We start from the raw sequence: 17,509 nt of genomic DNA on the forward strand, positions 1-17,509 counted from the left end.
CCAGAAATGTAACGGTGTAAAAATAGGCAGGACGTGAAGCACAAATGTGCAAAACACATTTCATGTGTACAAATCGCTCTGTATCTTTCTGGATATGATTTTAAACAACACAAACTTAAAAAATACAAATGTGTGGATATTTGTGGCTCACGGTACATATCTGTCAGTTGTCTTCTGTGGGTTACAAATGATAAAGTCCCATAAAAACTTCCATAAAAGTGCCACATCCCATGCGGTGGCGTGTAACAACTTATTTAAAGCAAACTGTCATCCAAATAATGAATAAATGCCACCATAAACAGTGCATTTCGTGCCACAATGAAATAAACAATATGGCGTAACATGAAATGACAGACGTTTTTGTTTCACCATCTGATATATATTGTCATATCACACAGCCATATATATAATAATGAAATGCATTCTGTTTATGCATTTTCAAAATATGTAAGTATGTATGTGGAAGGAATACAACTGCGAAGTCTCTCGCCAATGTTGTTTCAACAAAATGATAAGGCCATAAATTGTCATTTATTTCATGGTTATTGCTTTTGTATGTGTGGTTTTTCACGTCTGTATGAGTTCATCAGTTGTTGAATGATTGTATCATTAGTTCGCTAGGTTGATGGTTTTAATAGGTAAACATGGGGCTTCTGCAACGTATTAAATTCATTTACATCATTTCTTATGGGGAAATTTGACTTGGAACTCAACTAAATCCTAAGTCGACTAGCCTTCTGCAATGAAGTAAGTTTGTGTTCCAAGGTACCACTGAATAACTAAAGTTCTAAAGCTCCTGAGGGAAATTAAATGTCAAAAAACTGTACTACTTGCCGATAGAGTTTTTTAGTGTGATAGTATTCATAACCGACTTCTACTGAATCAGTATCAGAATGTAATCACTGATAAGACTTCTACCCACTTATGTAAGTCGTTCTGGCTAAGGGCATCTGCCAAATGCAGTAAATGTAAATCAAAATTTTGGACACAAATTTGTCATCCATCCATCCATAACCCCCAATCCCAGGAAACAGAGGACCTGAGGAAGGAGACACCCAGGCCAGCATCCTGGTTTATGGAGGCGTGAGGCCACAGTGCTGCCCACAGGGTCATTTTGCTGCCTGAAAATATGTTTTAGAAAATAAAATTGAGATAAAGTTTTGTGAGCCACTGGAATATAATAAACCGAAGGTTCAGACCCCCCAGGGTTGTGGGCTCGATCCCTGCCGCTGGTTGCATGAGTGATGTTTGCTTGTTCACTCTGTTTCCTCCTACAGCCCACAAACATTCACCCAGATGAACTGCTATCTCTCACTTGTTTACTGTGTGTGTGTCTGCTGCAAGCTTTTAGTACTGATTCCAGTGTTAGACCCTGAAACTTACCATATCCTTTATGTAGCAGCTGTGATACACCTTCTTCAGGTCCTTTGCCACATGTGGGCACGCTCTGTCCACCTTGGTCAGTAGCACCAATAGAGGTACGTCTATAAACAGCAACAGAAACGTCTCACTAGTTACATATTACATGTTCTATGCCAAAGGCATGGAAAACATTCAGCTTGCCATGTTCCAGTCCCGTAAACTGAACTTATCTGTGTTCATACTGAATATCCAAATACATTACCCAGTGTTTTAGGAAACTATAGACCTATCTCAAATCTTCCTTTCATTTCAAAGATCATGGAAAAGGTTATAGTTCGTCAGTTGTCCTCTTTCCTACAAAAAACTAATGAATTATATCAGTCTGGCTTTAGACCAAACCATAGCACAGAAACTGCTCTAGTCAAAGTAATGAATGATTTACATTTGGCTTCTGACCGTGGCTGTGTATCTCTGTTGGTATTGCTAGATTTAACTGCAGCGTTCGATACTGTGGACCATAATATCCTCTTGGACCGGTTAGAAGGTGTAGTTGGCATTACAGGGACAGCACTTTCTTGGTTCCGCTCATATTTGTCTGATCGCTATCAGTATGCCCATGTGAACAATGAATCATCCAAGGCCACTAAAGTTGAATATGGTGTCCCACAGGGATCAGTCCTGGGCCCGCTACTGTTTACCCTATACATGCTACCTCTTGGTAACATTATTAGAAATCATGGTATTGGGTTTCATTGTTATGCAGATGATACACAGTTGTACATATCTGTTAACCCTGATGATATATCACTGCTATCTCGGTTAGAAGACTGTCTATTAGATATCCAGTGCTGGATGGCAAAAAAATTCCTTATGTTAAACACAGAAAAAACAGAAGTTCTGGTAATTGGTCCCAAAGCTGCTAGAAATAAGTTCCACCACCTCAACGTTGGTAACCTTCCTACACAACCTAACATGGTAGTTAGAAATCTTGGCGTTCTTGTCGATTCAGATCTATGCTTTGATGCTCACATAAGAAGTATTACTAGAACTGCATTTTATCATCTACGGAACATAGCCAAGCTTCGTAAGATGCTCTCACTTAATGATGCAGAAAAACTAATACATGCCTTCGTAAGTTCCAGACTGGATTACTGTAATGCCCTCCTATCAGGTTGCCCGTCTGGATCCTTGCATAAACTTCAGATGGTACAGAATGCTGCAGCCAGAGTTCTAACAAACACTAAAAAATTTGATCATATTACACCGGTCTTATCCTCTCTTCATTGGCTGCCAGTTAAGTCTCGAATTGACTATAAAATACTGCTATTAACTTATAAAGCACTAAATGGCCTTGCGGGGCAGCATGGTGGTGCAGTGGTTAGCACTGTTGCCTCACGCCTCTGGGACCCGGGTTCGAATCTCCGCCTGGGTCACATGTGTGTGGAGTTTGCATGTTCTCCCCATGTCGTCGTGGGGTTTCCTCTGGGTACTCCGGTTTCCCCCCACAGTCCAAAAACATGCTGAGGCTAATTGGAGTTGCTAAATTGCCCTTAGGTGTGCGTGTGCGAGTGACTGGTGTATGAGTGTGCCCTGCGATGGGCTGGCCCCCCATCCTGGGTTGTTCCCAGCCTCGTGCCCATTGCTTCCGGGATAGGCTCTGGACCACCCGTGACCCAGTAGGATAAGCGGTTTGGAAAATGGATGGATGGATAAATGGCCTTGCACCAGAATACCTTAGTGAACTGCTGACCACATACAACCCTCCACGCTTGCTTCGCTCTCAAGCCATGGGATATCTGTTAGTGCCTAGGGTAGAAAGAGCTACGGCAGGCTGCAGAGCTTTCTCCTACAAAGCTCCTCAGCTGTGGAATGGTCTTCCACCGGATGTGCGGGTTTCAGGTTCACTCTCAATATTCAAGTCCAGACTAAAAACACACCTGTTTAGTTTAGCGTATAGGGCCACTAGTTCTAGCCCTAGCTAACTCTTCACTCCCAGTCAGACCTGTAGTGTGAGGTGTAGAGCTGGGTGGGGATCGGTGCCATTGGCTTTGGATGAACTGGATTGTCAGTGCTGTCACTCTAGCTTTGCAATCTCTTGTGGAACTGGAGTGCTGACATTTCAGGGACTCCCCATGCCGGCATTCCCACTTGCCTCTCCCTCCTACTGATGCTGCCATAGCCATATCTGCCGGAGCTTGCAGATTGCACTTCATATTGTACTCACCTAGCTTTTAGCACTGCCAATAGCCTCCTCTACTATGCCTAATTGTACATTTTATTTCCCCCACTCCTCCTGGGGGGTGATGCCTGGAGACCTCAATCTATCAAGATATCCAGCACACCCGGCCACATGTGACGTCGCCACCACCAGTGATGTCCCTGCATCCAGCTCGCCGTTCTGATATTCCATGTATGACCCGCTGCCTTACATCTGGTTGCCTGGCAATTGGAAGAAGACTCGGCTTCGGCATTGGCTTGTCATCTTCCTTGCTCTCCTCTCTCTATTTGACTATCCCTGCCGGCCCCTGGAGGATGGGCTCCCCCTTTGAGTCTGGTCCCTCTCAATGTTTCTTCCTTCTAGGGAGTTTTTCCTTGCCACTGTCGCCTATGGCTTACTCACTGGGGGCTTTGGGTGAGGATACTGTAAAGCGCTTTGAGACAATGTAATGTTGTGATAATGCGCTATATAAAAATAAATTTGTTGTTGTTGTATTACTAAAGTCATTAGTTCTCAGGGGTGAACTTACATTTCTACTTTCCCGTATGATTGTTCAGTATTATTCATGGCTCAGGAAAAGCAGGTGTTAAAGCATATTACAACATGTATATAAATAGTTGCTTGTGAATTGTGACCCCCAGATCCACCCCCTCCCCCACTGACACACACTCCGTCATAGATGCCACCTCCCTCCCTGTTCTCCACACTCACTGACCTGCTGAGTTAGTTCTCTTTCTGATTTCATTAATTTTATTCTTCATTTCTTGGTCCACAACTGCAATTGTGGAGGCGTCTATCACATACACCACACAGTGGATCCTGTCCTTAAGAGCCAATGTGCTCCATGCCTGACAGTTATCAGCTTTCATTGGCCGCACAGGGTTGAACTAAACAAACAAAAAGGTGTGAATGACATACAGACATGCATTGACTCTGAGATCATAAGAAACTAAAGCGAAAAGCAATGCGAGACCTTTCATATGACACTTATGTAACAACAGTACATTATTTATGCCAAAAACAATCAGTGAATGAGATTTAATTTCCTGTATTCATATAGCAGTAGTTTTTGAGGTGTGGTTAGATACACAGTTCTTACCTGGTACTTGTCTGGAACGTGGCCCTTCAGGATGCTCTCAATATCTTCAGTTCTCACCCCTCCATCCTCCCTTGCTTCCAGTCCCATGGTGTCACACAGTAGGAATCCCAGAGGCTGTCCGCCTCGGCCCGCTTTCACCTGGTAAGTGCGATACTGGAACAAGACACATGATGTCATTCACCTTCTACCTGCTTATCCAGTTCAGCAGGCATCTCAAAATGATGTAACTTGGTGGCCACTGGTGAGGAGGTCTTCAGCTCAGGCGACCCACTTTATTTAAACAATACAAGGATAATGGACTTAACAACCAGCATTAAAATGGGGGTGTGGGGAGATTCACTAAGCTTGGTGACACTGCTGATTAGTTTTTTATTTTTCAGGGAGACCAATCACTTGATTGGTGGGCTGGATTTAATAACCATTAAGAATCACATTATGTGCTCAACCGGTACGATGTGATTTCATATCACGGAAAATACATTTCAGCACCACATGTCCTGTAGGTAATGGCAATAAGAACATGATGAGGGCGGGACAGTGGCTCAGTGGATGGTGCTGCAACTTCATACTTCTAGAGCTGGAAGCTCAAATCATGCCTCTGGCTCTGTGTATGTGGAGGTTGCATGTTCTTGCTGTGTTATGTGGGTTTTCCATAGGTTCAAACTAAATATCCTGCCATAGAGTCAATCCCTTCCTAAATCACAATGAGAATAACAAACAGCAACTGAAACAGAGTGAAGCTAAAAATAACAGAATATTGTCCTTCCTCTCAAGCAAGAACATCATATAAAGACATCTGGATACACGAATGTTATACCAGGAAATGAAGTTAGACAATCACATTACCTTCAAGGTCAGGCTGGTTTTCATTTCTCCTACTCCAGCTTGGCTTGTAATGTTGCCACGGAAGATAGAGTTGATGGAGTTGAAGAAGCTTGATTTTCCAGCTTTAATCTGACCAGTTAGAAGAATCCGAGCCTGAGGCACTGAATCAATAGTGGGCTTGTAATCTTGCAGGTATTGCATGAGATCAGTTTGTGTGCTAAAAGAACAGACATTGGAATTGGAAATAGGGATTAGCCAGAATTCATAAGGAATATAAACGATCCCATAATAGCATATTACTATAGCTTCCTTTACATCTCATTAGTCATCTGCAACTGAAACCTCTTAATGAAGTGTCATACATGCTTATTAGAAAGTGTTTATTTATTGTTTATTTACAGATGCTAACCAAAGCTATGCAAGGGTCTTGTTCAAGGGCCCAATGGTGACATCACTCTGCGGAACATAAAATCAGAATCTTCAGAATCTTTATTGCAACATAAAATAAAACTTGCTTTGGCACAGCTTGTTACAATTGGAGGAGCCCATTACAATAGACCATTAACAATTAGGGCATAAGCAGACAGATTAAATATGAGGCAAAAGATACCCAGCAGAGATATATAAATGCAGTGTAGGTGATAAATGCAGTTACCAGCTGGTGAGCTAACCTGCAGGGCTGCACACTGCCCAGTGTTTATATGTGTGTTTGTGTGGGAGGGGAAGGTTATAGAACTTATTCATATTTTAAACATATATCCATAAAATTATGTGATGCTAGTAAAAAATTAACAAAACAAGTTGATTATGTTGGATAAAAACGGGCTTCATACCTGTGGTCCCACACAACATCCCTCCAAGCTTTACCAAGGAGCTCTGGTTTGTTCTCCTCTGTCACTGGGGTACTGCTCCCACTTCCCATTTTCCCAACACCAACTTTCTGACCTGTTCAAGGAAAGCATTGTGTTTTCATTATCGGTCCACCGGTCCCTGAAGAAACTGGGGTTAAGGGCCTTGTTCACAGGATCTGAACCAGCAACCTGCTGACTACAGACACAGAGCCCTAACCGACTGAGCCACACACTGACCCATTACCCTTTTGCATGAACCTTTTTAACAATATACTTTATACATTTTCAATATGCCTTATGCTACAGCTGGCTTTGGAGTAAAATGTTTCTTACATGGATTTTTACAGTGCTTGAAGTAGGGAAAATCGGGTGCCGGTCCTCCCCTTGTTATCTTTTACTGTTACTAGCAAATCAAACATGGTAGAAATGTTGCCGGTTCTCTGAAAAGAGAGACAAAGAGGTGCTGGTACAGCCTCTCTCTGAACAGCCCACTTCAAGCACCGAATTTGTACTAATACCTATTATACTTGGTACATTCAGGGCTGGTCCTCACTCATGTGGCGACCTGGGCAGGAATTACCGGCAGTGCCCCCCCTCCCCAGTGCAAACTCCAAAATAAATGCATAAATAATAAGGTGGAGAAATAAAGATGCTGGTGACTAAACAGTGCCTAAAGCAATCCACAACAATAAATAATGGCCTTTTTTATTGTGAACGGAAATTTGAATGTCAGATTGAACAATAAATTAACTTAAATATATAAATATATATAAATACAGAACATTTAACAAATTTACACAACACGATGCATCCATTTGCTTTTAAGTGTATCCATGCAATGCCAGATGCGTCATTAAATTTGAGGTGCAGTGATGCTTCTGCTGTCTGAGCAAAAGTGGGCAAATATTTCAATAAACAGTTCAGGCATTTAAGTGACACCAACATAAGGCAACGAAATCTACACTTCAGTACCGGTACATACTGATCGGTACCCATCCCTATTGTTCATTGTTTAATATTGATTAAATTTGTCTGCCTAATGCAATAAGTGATTTGTAACATTTTCATACTATATGAGTAGTGCTGCACGATGAATGGTTTTTGAATCGCAATGTCGATCAATATCATTATGCTTTACAGGAGAACAATTCTGCCACTCTCTTCTCAATATCATGGAAAATTCATACTCCTATAAAATCTGATATTAACATGACACAGATTCTGCTGCATTTGCAGTAGCAGGGTATTCACTGCACCAAACCAAGTGCTCCCTTTTGCAGGGCCTGAATAAATAATTTGTTCTCCACTACATATAATGTCTGGTCATTCAATCCAATCATTTCATTTTATGTATTTCAAGTGTTGTGTCTAACTTTGAAAACTGATACAGTTTAAACTTCAACGGACTGATATTGGACTAATGCTGATTTCTTGATTTTTAACAAATACTAGCCAATACTGATTTGTTAACCAGTATATTGTGTATCATTACTTATACTACGGGACCGTTGAATGCTTGAATCTGATTGGCTGACGAACGTTCTCAGGTGTGCAATTATTTACAGATAAACGCACGGCGAACGTAGTTCCAGGCAGCTCTCTTGACCGCATTACAGTTCCATATCACTTTGCATAGTTAACTGTAATAATATTGCAATAAATAGAAAAATGCAACGAACGAATAAATAATTAAATGAATAAATATACATGCACAAGCTTTTCTGTCTCATTAGTGCAATCACACGTCCTTGCACTCGCACACTACTGTTGCACACTCACACAAAAACGTTTGGTCAGCGCTGCCCTGACGATTTTATCAGTTAGCCTAGTATAGCAACTTAAAGGCTACACATGACATTTCTCACTAGCGAGGTAATAACAGCGCTGCATCTTAAAGTAGACTTACAGTTTAGAGATGGTGCTTCAGAACACTGTTGAGGGACACACAGAGGTAGCCTAATTCATACAAGCTCTCTCTCTCTGTTTCTCTTTCTCTGTGTCTCTGTCTCTCTCGCTCTCTTTCTAATAACTTCAGTATTAACTGCATTAGTCTGCTATCAACGACTGAAGCCTCCATTGCCAGCTTTAAAATGACGTTTTGGAACTAGCAAAAGAGTCGTTGGATGAGATGCGGAAGAAATAATCCTACTCACAATAGCGATTTAAGTAGAAAAACCAGACGAATCCCTTGAAATATATCATCTGATCGATGTCTTGAGGTGTGGCAACCGTAGTATAAGCGGAATAATTGACTCCGGACCGTTGAATTATTAAAAAATAATGCACACCCGAGGTGTAACGGCCACGACGCGAAGCGGAGTGCACACCTCGGGTGTGCATTATTTTTTAATAATTCAACGGTCCGGAGTCAATTATTCCTTACATATTGTTTGTTCAAAAAAATATTTTGTACAATGGTAATCAAATGCATCAAAGATTAAATGATCCTGTGTGATCCTGTTCACAATCATCTCACCCATCTCTTTGTTGTCACTAAGTACCACTGCCTTAATTTTTGGAGCAGTTTGTCTCAAAATTTGATCAGGTTCAGATCTTCCACCTTACAATATGTCTGCAAAGTTTTAAAAGGGAATTACTGTTTCAGTTATCGCACTACTGGGATCAAATTCCAACTACTACTACTGTTTTTTTTTTTGCTTTCATTATGCTGTTTGAAAAAGATCCATAAAATCAAATGTAGTCTGCTGTCACCCTTCGTTTTGCTGCCACTAAGCTGAATTGCTTCAAATTTGGGGTGATCTGTGTCAAAATTTAATCAGTGCCAGTTGGCGCCCAAAATTTGAACAACACCCAGCAAATAGTTTTTTAGTTATCATCTTAAGGGGATGAAATGTCAAGACTCCCTTTTTTCTTACCAAATGAACGCTAATGAGGAGCCCAAGGTAACATTTTGTCAGATGTCGCATAATATCTAGGTATCCCCTAGATGTAGCATATTAAATAAACTCCTCATCTGTGATAAATACAATTGAATTTGACCAGCATATTTTTTAAGACTGAGACAGACAGTGACCAATGCTGGAATGAGCAGGTCATTTTATTAGCATAGCATCTAATCTAGTGCAGGGTTAAATGTGTACTTGAATGTGAAATTATACAGCTCTGTAAAAAATTAAGAGACCATTCTATATTTTTTAATCTGCATTTTTAAATCCTGATTTATTCCTGCTTCTACTGCAGAAGGCTATACTACGAGCCAGGCTACTTCCAGGCTCAAAGTTTGTAAGACAGCAGTAAACAAGAATAAGGTGAAGTAGGAGGCAATAACCAAAAACTAGACAGTCAAAAAGTAGAAGCTACTTTCTAACGCCAAAGATGGCCGTCAATTAATCCGGCAGTGCCTCATAAATCGGAGGATGACCTCAAGTGACCTTAAAAAGGTATGGGAAAAACATTAAGTGTAGGTGTGAAGTGCACTGCTAGGGTTAGGATCATATCAGGCTCCTAGAAGCAGGACTGAAGTCCCATAAAGCAAGGAAGAAGCTTTTCATTAATGAGAAACAGAGAAGAACCAGGCTGGAGTTTGTAAAAAAATATGTATATTTTACACAGGCACGTACCCATAAATTGAGAAATGAGTGACACACAAAATTTTGCTGTGGTCTCAATTTTTTTCCAGGGCTGTATATCAGATTATATTTAAGCATTATTCATCCTCATGTTAAAAGACAATTATAAATTCAGGTTATGTAAAGGTTTGTGTGTCAGGAAAGATCCCAAAACAGCCTAATGCAGGTTTATAGGGACCTAACCTGTGGCGTAAAACACAGGAACATGGACAGATTGAGGCAACGGCAAAACCTCTCAGTATGATCAATTCTGTGTTTTCCTCACAGTTGTCAAAGTAATTGTCAGCAAAGTCCAGCATCTGCTTCATGGCCTTGAGGAGCAGGATGTCACAGGTATTATTCAGCTCACTCTCATCATGGTAATTCTTCACTGGAATCACATTTGATGGTAGGATGCCAAGACACTCGCTAGCTCTGTAGATCTGCAGATAGACACATACATTCATGTATATTTTCCAGCTGCTGTATCACAAGACTTGTGTCAAACAGGGTTGTAATAAGTTACAACTGAAATGGTATAAATCTGCCTTTAGCAGATGCTGCTGAATGTGAATGCACAGTAGAACCTCGGAACTCGAATAACTCTGATATCAAACGTGTATTTTTTTTCAATGCAATGTCTTGGAACTCACCCTTTCCTACTAGAACTTCAATGGGTCGAGAAGCGTTCAACTGTACAAATTTGGACCTTGAAGGGGTCTATGGCGTTTAATTAGTCTCAAAACTCACGCACATAAAAACCACGCTTGCATATGCACTCGCCAGCAGAAATATCATCTTCACTATACGCTTGACTCTACACAATCCTCGCTTGCTCACTCAGTATTAAATTATTACTCTCAAAATATGAGGCACGCGTGTATGCGCTCGTGAGCAGAAAACCCATCCTATCTACGCGCTCGCTGCACCCTCTTGTGGAAGCCCTTTAGGGCCAAAACATCTTAAATTTTTTGCGTAGAGACGGAATTATCTTACAGCTACAGACGTTATATTTTTACCTCTAAAGACAGATATATAACTTCACATACAGACGGCATTTTGCAATGTGTCTTGATGTCAACAAAGTGATCTTTCAAAATAAAAGCACCATTAACTTCTAACCACAAACATCCATCCATCCATCCATCCATCATCTCCCGCTTAATCCGGAGTCGGGTCGCGGGGGCAGCAGCCTCAGCAGGGAGACCCAGACTTCCCTCTCCCCGGCCACTTCGTCTAGCTCCTCTGGGGGGACCCCGAGGCGTTCCCAGGCCAGCCGAGAGACATAGTCTCTCCAGCGTGTCCTGGGTCTTCCCCGGGGCCTCCTCCCAGTGGGACATGCCCGGAATACCTCCCCAGGGAGGCGTCCCGGAGGCATCCTGATCAGATGCCCGAGCCACCTCATCTGGCTCCTCTCGATGCGGAGGAGCAGCGGCTCTACTCTGAGTCCCTCCTGAATGACTGAGCTCCTCACCCTATCTCTAAGGGAGAGCCCAGCCACCCTGCGGAGGAAACTCATTTCGGCCGCTTGTACCCGCGATCTCGTTCTTTCGGTCACTACCCAAAGCTCATGACCATAGGTGAGGGTAGGAACGTAGATCGACTGGTAAATCGAGAGCTTCGCCTTTTGGCTCAGCTCTCTCTTCACCATGACAGACCGATGCAGCGCCCGCATGACTGCTGACGCCGCACCGATCCGCCTGTCGATCTCCCGCTCCATCGTTCCCCCACTCGTGAACAAGATCCCGAGATACTTAAACTCCTCCACTTGGGGGAGGACCCCATCCCCAACCCGGAGAGAGCACTCTACCCTTTTCCGGCTGAGAACCATGGTCTCGGATTTGGAGGTGCTGATTCTCATCCCAGCCGCTTCGCACTCGGCTGCGAACTGCTCCAGTGAGAGCTGAAGGTCACGGCTCGATGAGGCCAACAGAACCACATCATCCGCAAAAAGCAGAGACCTAATCCTGAGGTCACCGAACCGGACGCCCTCAACGCCCTGGCTGCGCCTAGAAATTCTGTCCATAAAAACTATGAACAGAATCGGTGACAAAGGGCAGCCCTGACGGAGTCCAACCCTCACCGGAAACGAGTCTGACTTATTGCCGCCCATGCGGACCAAACTCTGGCACCGGTCATACAGGGACCGAACCGCCCTTAAAAGGGAGCCCGGTACCCCATACTCCCGGAGCACTCCCCACAGGACCCCACGAGGGACACGGTCGAATGCCTTTTCCAAGTCCACAAAACACATGTAGACTGGTCGGGCAAACTCCCATGAACCCTCCAGAACCCTGCTGAGAGTATAGAGCTGGTCCACTGTTCCACGGCCAGGGCGAAAACCACACTGCTCCTCCTGAATCCGAGGTTCGACAATCCGGCGGACCCTCCTTTCCAGGACCCCCGAATAGACCTTACCAGGGAGGCTGAGGAGTGTGATCCCCCTGTAGTTGGAGCACACCCTCCGGTCCCCCTTCTTAAAGAGGGGGACCACCACCCCGGTCTGCCAGTCCAGAGGTACTGCCCCCGATGTCCACGCGATGCTGCAGATGCGTGTCAACCAGGACAGCCCCGCAGCATCCAGAGCCTTGAGGAACTCTGGGCGAATCTCGTCCACCCCCGGGGCCCAGCCACCGAGGAGCTTTTTGACCACCTCAGCGACCTCCACCCCCGAGATAGGCGAGTCCACCCCCAAGTCCCCACACTCTGCTTCCATATCGGAAGGCGTGTCGGTGGGATTGAGGAGGTCTTCGAAGTACTCCCTCCACCGACCCAAAACGTCCCGAGCTGAGGTCAGCAGCGCACCATCCCCACCATAAATAGTGTCGATGCTGCACCGCTTTCCTGCCCGGAGCCGCCGGATGGTGGACCAGAATCTCTTCGAAGCCGTCCGGAAGTCGTTCTCCATGGCCTCACCAAACTCCTCCCACACCCGAGTTTTTGCCTCAGCGACCGCCAAAGCCGCATTCCGCTTGGCCTGCCGGTAGCCGTCAGCTGCGTCTGGAGTCCCACAGGCCAGAAAGGCCCGATAAGACTCCTTCTTCAGCTTGACGGCATCCCTTACCACCGGTGTCCACCAGCGGGTTCGGGGATTACCGCCGCGACAGGCACCGACCACCTTGCGGCCGCAGCTCCGGTCAGCCGCCTCCACAATGGAGGCACGGAACATGGCCCATTCGGACTCAATGTCCCCCGCCTCCCCCGGGATATGGGAGAAGTTCTGCCGGAGGTAGGAGTTGAAACTCTCCCTGACAGGGGATTCCGCCAGATGTTCCCAGCAGACCCTCACTATACGCTTGGGCCTGCCAGGCCTGGCCGGCTTCCTCCCCCACCAGCGGAGCCAACCCACCACCAGGTAGTGATCGGTTGACAGCTCCGCCCCTCTCTTCACCCGAGTGTCCAAAACATGCGGCCGCAAGTCCGACGACACGACTACAAAGTCGATCATCGAACTGCGGCCTAGGGTGTCCTGGTGCCAAGTGCACATATGGACACCCTTATGCTTGAACATGGTGTTCATTATGGACAGTCCGTGACGAGCACAGAAGTCCAATAACAAAACACCGCTCGGGTTCAGATCGGGGGGGCCGTTCCTCCCAATCACGCCCCTCCAGGTCTCACTGTCGCTGCCCACGTGAGCATTGAAGTCCCCCAGCAGAACAAAGGAGTCCCCAGGAGGAGCGCTCTCCAACACCCCTTCCAAGGACTCCAAAAAGGGTGGGTATTCCGAACTGCTGTTTGGCGCATAAGCGCAAACAACAGTCAGGACCCGTCCCCCCACCCGAAGGCGGAGGGAGGCTACCCTCTCGTCCACTGCGGTAAACCCCAACGTACAGGCGCCCAGCCTGGGGGCGATAAGTATGCCCACGCCCGCTCAGCGCCTCTCCCCGCGGGCAACTCCAGAGTGGAAAAGGGTCCAACCCCCCTCAAGGAGACTGGTTCCAGAGCCCAAGCCGTGCGTCGAGGTGAGTCCGACTATATCTAGCCGGAACTTCACAACCTCGTGCACCAGCTCAGGCTCTTTCCCCATCAGAGAGGTGACATTCCATGTCCCTAGAGCTAGCTTCTGCAGCCGAGGATCGGACCGCCAAGGTCCCCGCCTTTGGCCGCCGCCCAGATCACCTCGCACCCGACCCCTATGGCCCCTCCCATGGGTGGTGAGCCCATTGGAGGGGGGACCCACGTGCCTTGTTCGGGCTGCGCCCGACCAGGCCCCATGGGTGTAGGCCTGGCCGCCAGGCGCTCGCCATCGAGCCCCACCCCCAGGCCTGGCTCCAGGGGGGGGCCCCGGTGACCCGCGTCCGGGCAAGGGAAACCGTGAATCCAAGATTTTTCTCATCATAAAGGGGTTTTTGAGCCGTACTTCGTCTGGTTCCTCACCCAGGACCTGTTTGCCTTGGGTGACCCTACCAGGGGCATAAAGCCCCAGACAACATAGCTCCTGGGATCATTGTAACACGCAAACCCCTCCACCACGATAAGGTGTCGGCTCAAGGAGGGGCTAACCACAAACACCATAACAAAATCAAATTCTTCACCCTTTGGTTATTATTCTCTGTGACTTTCCTTATGTGCAATGAAATAGACCAGGGTGACAAAATAAGTATTACTGTATATACAATATTGTCATGGAAATTAATCAATACTAATGTTTAATCAATTAGCCTATGATTACGGTTTAAAAGAAAATTGCGAAGAGCTATTTTTGTTTGAGTCCCAATGATTTGAATTTCATACATCATAAATAAAACTATATATTTGTTAATACTGTAGTGATGTATTTATGTATTTTTTTTCTATAGATTATCTGCAGTATATGGAGTCCCTAAGGGTGAGAAAATATATTTTTTAATTGTTTTGTGTTTCCTCTCAATAGTTTTGCGTTCCCTCACAATACTTTTCCGCTACTAATAATAACTGTAGTTTAATGCTTAAAGCACACAGGACATGTGTGACACCTGACCCGTCCGCTCCTCATGTGTGCCACGCCCCCTGATTACCCACGTGTGCTTCCCCGATTGTTTCCAGCCCTGTCCGATTATGTTGCCCAGCTTTGGTGTATTTAAGCCCTGGTCTCCCCTGTTTCCGTGTCTGTCATTGTGATGTTACTGGTCTTAGTGGATGTCCGTGCCTGTCCTGAATAAACCCCTGTTTGACCCGTTTTCTGCCTGCCTGCCTGTTCCTGATCGCTCGCGCTGCCTGAGCGATCTTCCGTCCGGCAATTCGCGTGACAACATGTCTGTATTACAGTACAGCAAATCACAAGCGGGCAAGTGCAGTGGGATCACAAATCTATTGTGTGGAAACACTGAAGTATTGTGAGAGAATGCAAAATTACTTAGGAAATGTTTTCCCACCCTGACCTCTTAGGGGCAATTTAGTGGTACGAACTGTACAGAAATCCACAGATAAACAGGATGGAAGCCACAAATGTAACGATCTACAAATAGGCAGAACGTGACCCACAAATATACATATCTGTCAGTTGTCTTCTGTGGGTTACAAATAATAAAGTCCCATAAAAACTTCCATATAAGTGCCACATCCCATGCGGTGGCGTGTAACAACTTATTTAAAGCAAACTGTCATCCGAATAATGAATAAATGCCACCATAAACAGTGCATTTCGTGCCACAATGAAATAAACAATATGGCGTAACATGAAATGACAGACGTTTTTGTTTCACCATCTGATATATATTGTCATATCACACAGCCATATATATATAATAATGAAATGCATTCTGTTCATGCATTTTCAAAATATATAAGTATGTATGTGGAAGGAATACAACTGCGAAGTCTCTCGCCAATGTTGTTTCAACAAAATGATAAGGCCATAAATTGTCATTTATTTCATGGTTATTGCTTTTGTATGTGTGGTTTTTCACGTCTGTATGAGTTCATCAGTTGTTGAATGATTGTATCATTAGTTCGCTAGGTTGATGGTTTTAATAGGTAAACATGGGGCTTCTGCAACGTATTAAATTCATTTACATCATTTCTTATGGGGAAATTTGACTTGGAACTCAACTAAATCCTAAGTCAACCAGCCTTCTGCAATGAAGTAAGTTTGTGTTCCAAGGTACCACTGTATAACTAAAGTTCTAAAGCTCCTGAGGGCAATTAAATGTCAAAAAACTGAACTACTTGCCGATAGAGTTTTTTAGTGTGATAGTATTCATAACCGACTTCTACTGAATCAGGACAGCGTTCCGATGTCCTGGTCTCCCCGTAGCTGTCTTCCCCTTAAGCCCCAGTTTTCCCCGACTTTCGGCTACCTATTTCGATCTTCCCTGCCTGCCTACCAGTCCGCACCCACGAATCCTGACAACTATACACTGATGACGGTATGAATGTTAATAAACACGACGCGATATTTCACGGCCCAGCCCAGTCGGATGCCGTTTCATCTCCACCGTATTTTCCTTAGTTAACTAGGCATATCATACTTTCAAAAAGTGCTATTAAGGTCCCTTCTGGTGTCTTCGCCGACATCGTGGATCTGTCAGTCTCCAAGTCGAGTACTATCCCATCCCAACTACCTAGCTGGCCAGCTTGCAAGCTAGCGGACCTTGTAGGTGCCCGCAGGCATCTTACGTTAGCAAGATAAGTTTGGTGATAATTAGTGCAGCTAGCGAATTACATACATAAAAACTTATTACTTGGGGGTGCATATATATATATATATATATAAGATATATAAGTTATCGGATTGACTAGTAAACGACAAGAAACATAAATAACACAATCAACGAAAATCTGCTGCCAAGTCAATCAGTACTTGTATTTCCCGCTTGCTCCATTTTGTACAGCAGTTAGACGAACTCTATCTGCAGTCTATTAGCCATCCTGCTAGTCCCGGATGTAGAGGGTTGAATTTCGGACCGTATTTTAAACCACTGGAATTCTGGCAGCGTATTTGAAACAGCGAAAACAACGGGACTGAATATTGTAAAGCACAAATAAGACGACTGAACATTACTGCTTGAATAATAAAGATGCGAATAAAACACATGGAATATTTTCAACTGAATTTCTTCTTTTCAAATTTATTTTGAGGCGAAATTAAATTAACTGAATTCATGTGGTTGAATTATAAACATGCACTTTAAAATACGTATGTTTTGGAACTGAATTCTGGAAGCCGAATATTTTTCTACTGAATATTTAAGTAATGAAATTACAATTGGAATGTTTGCAGTTGAAATGTTCAATGTTTAAATGTATACACATTTTAAATTACAGTCCCCAAAAATTCAAAGCATCAATAATGCAATGCTTTTTTATTTGATAAGTGTAATTCAACGTGTTTTTTTTCATCAACGACTTTTGTCATTAATTTACTTCCATAGGTACCACTGTATAACTAAAGTTCTAAAGCTCCTGAGGGCAATTAAATGTCAAAAAACTGTACTACTTGCCGATAGAGTTTTTTAGTGTGATAGTATTCATAACCGACTTCCACTGAATCAGTATCAGAATGTAATCACTGATAAGACTTCTACCCACTTATGCAAGTCGCTCTGGCTAAGGGCATCGGGCAAATGCAGTAAATGTAAATCTAAATATTGGACACAAATTG

The 17,509-nt window shown here is 44.3% G+C and overlaps 1 protein-coding gene across 1 annotated transcript in view; it reads right to left on the reverse strand.

Moving 5' to 3' along the window:
- Positions 1 to 17,509, reverse strand: part of LOC125725260 (uncharacterized) — a 202,679-nt gene that overhangs the window by 5,360 nt on the left and 179,810 nt on the right. The window contains exons 9-14 of the mRNA XM_049002029.1: positions 10,211 to 10,367; positions 6,338 to 6,449; positions 5,526 to 5,721; positions 4,680 to 4,832; positions 4,296 to 4,467; positions 1,384 to 1,484 (exon numbers count right to left, since the gene is read on the reverse strand). Of these exons, the coding sequence (XP_048857986.1) occupies positions 1,384 to 1,484; positions 4,296 to 4,467; positions 4,680 to 4,832; positions 5,526 to 5,721; positions 6,338 to 6,449; positions 10,211 to 10,367 (891 nt within the window). The remainder of the gene's footprint in view (positions 1 to 1,383; positions 1,485 to 4,295; positions 4,468 to 4,679; positions 4,833 to 5,525; positions 5,722 to 6,337; positions 6,450 to 10,210; positions 10,368 to 17,509) is intronic.

This window comes from Brienomyrus brachyistius, unplaced genomic scaffold (assembly GCF_023856365.1).
Source record: "Brienomyrus brachyistius isolate T26 unplaced genomic scaffold, BBRACH_0.4 scaffold63, whole genome shotgun sequence".
NCBI classification, from domain to species: domain Eukaryota; kingdom Metazoa; phylum Chordata; class Actinopteri; order Osteoglossiformes; family Mormyridae; genus Brienomyrus; species Brienomyrus brachyistius.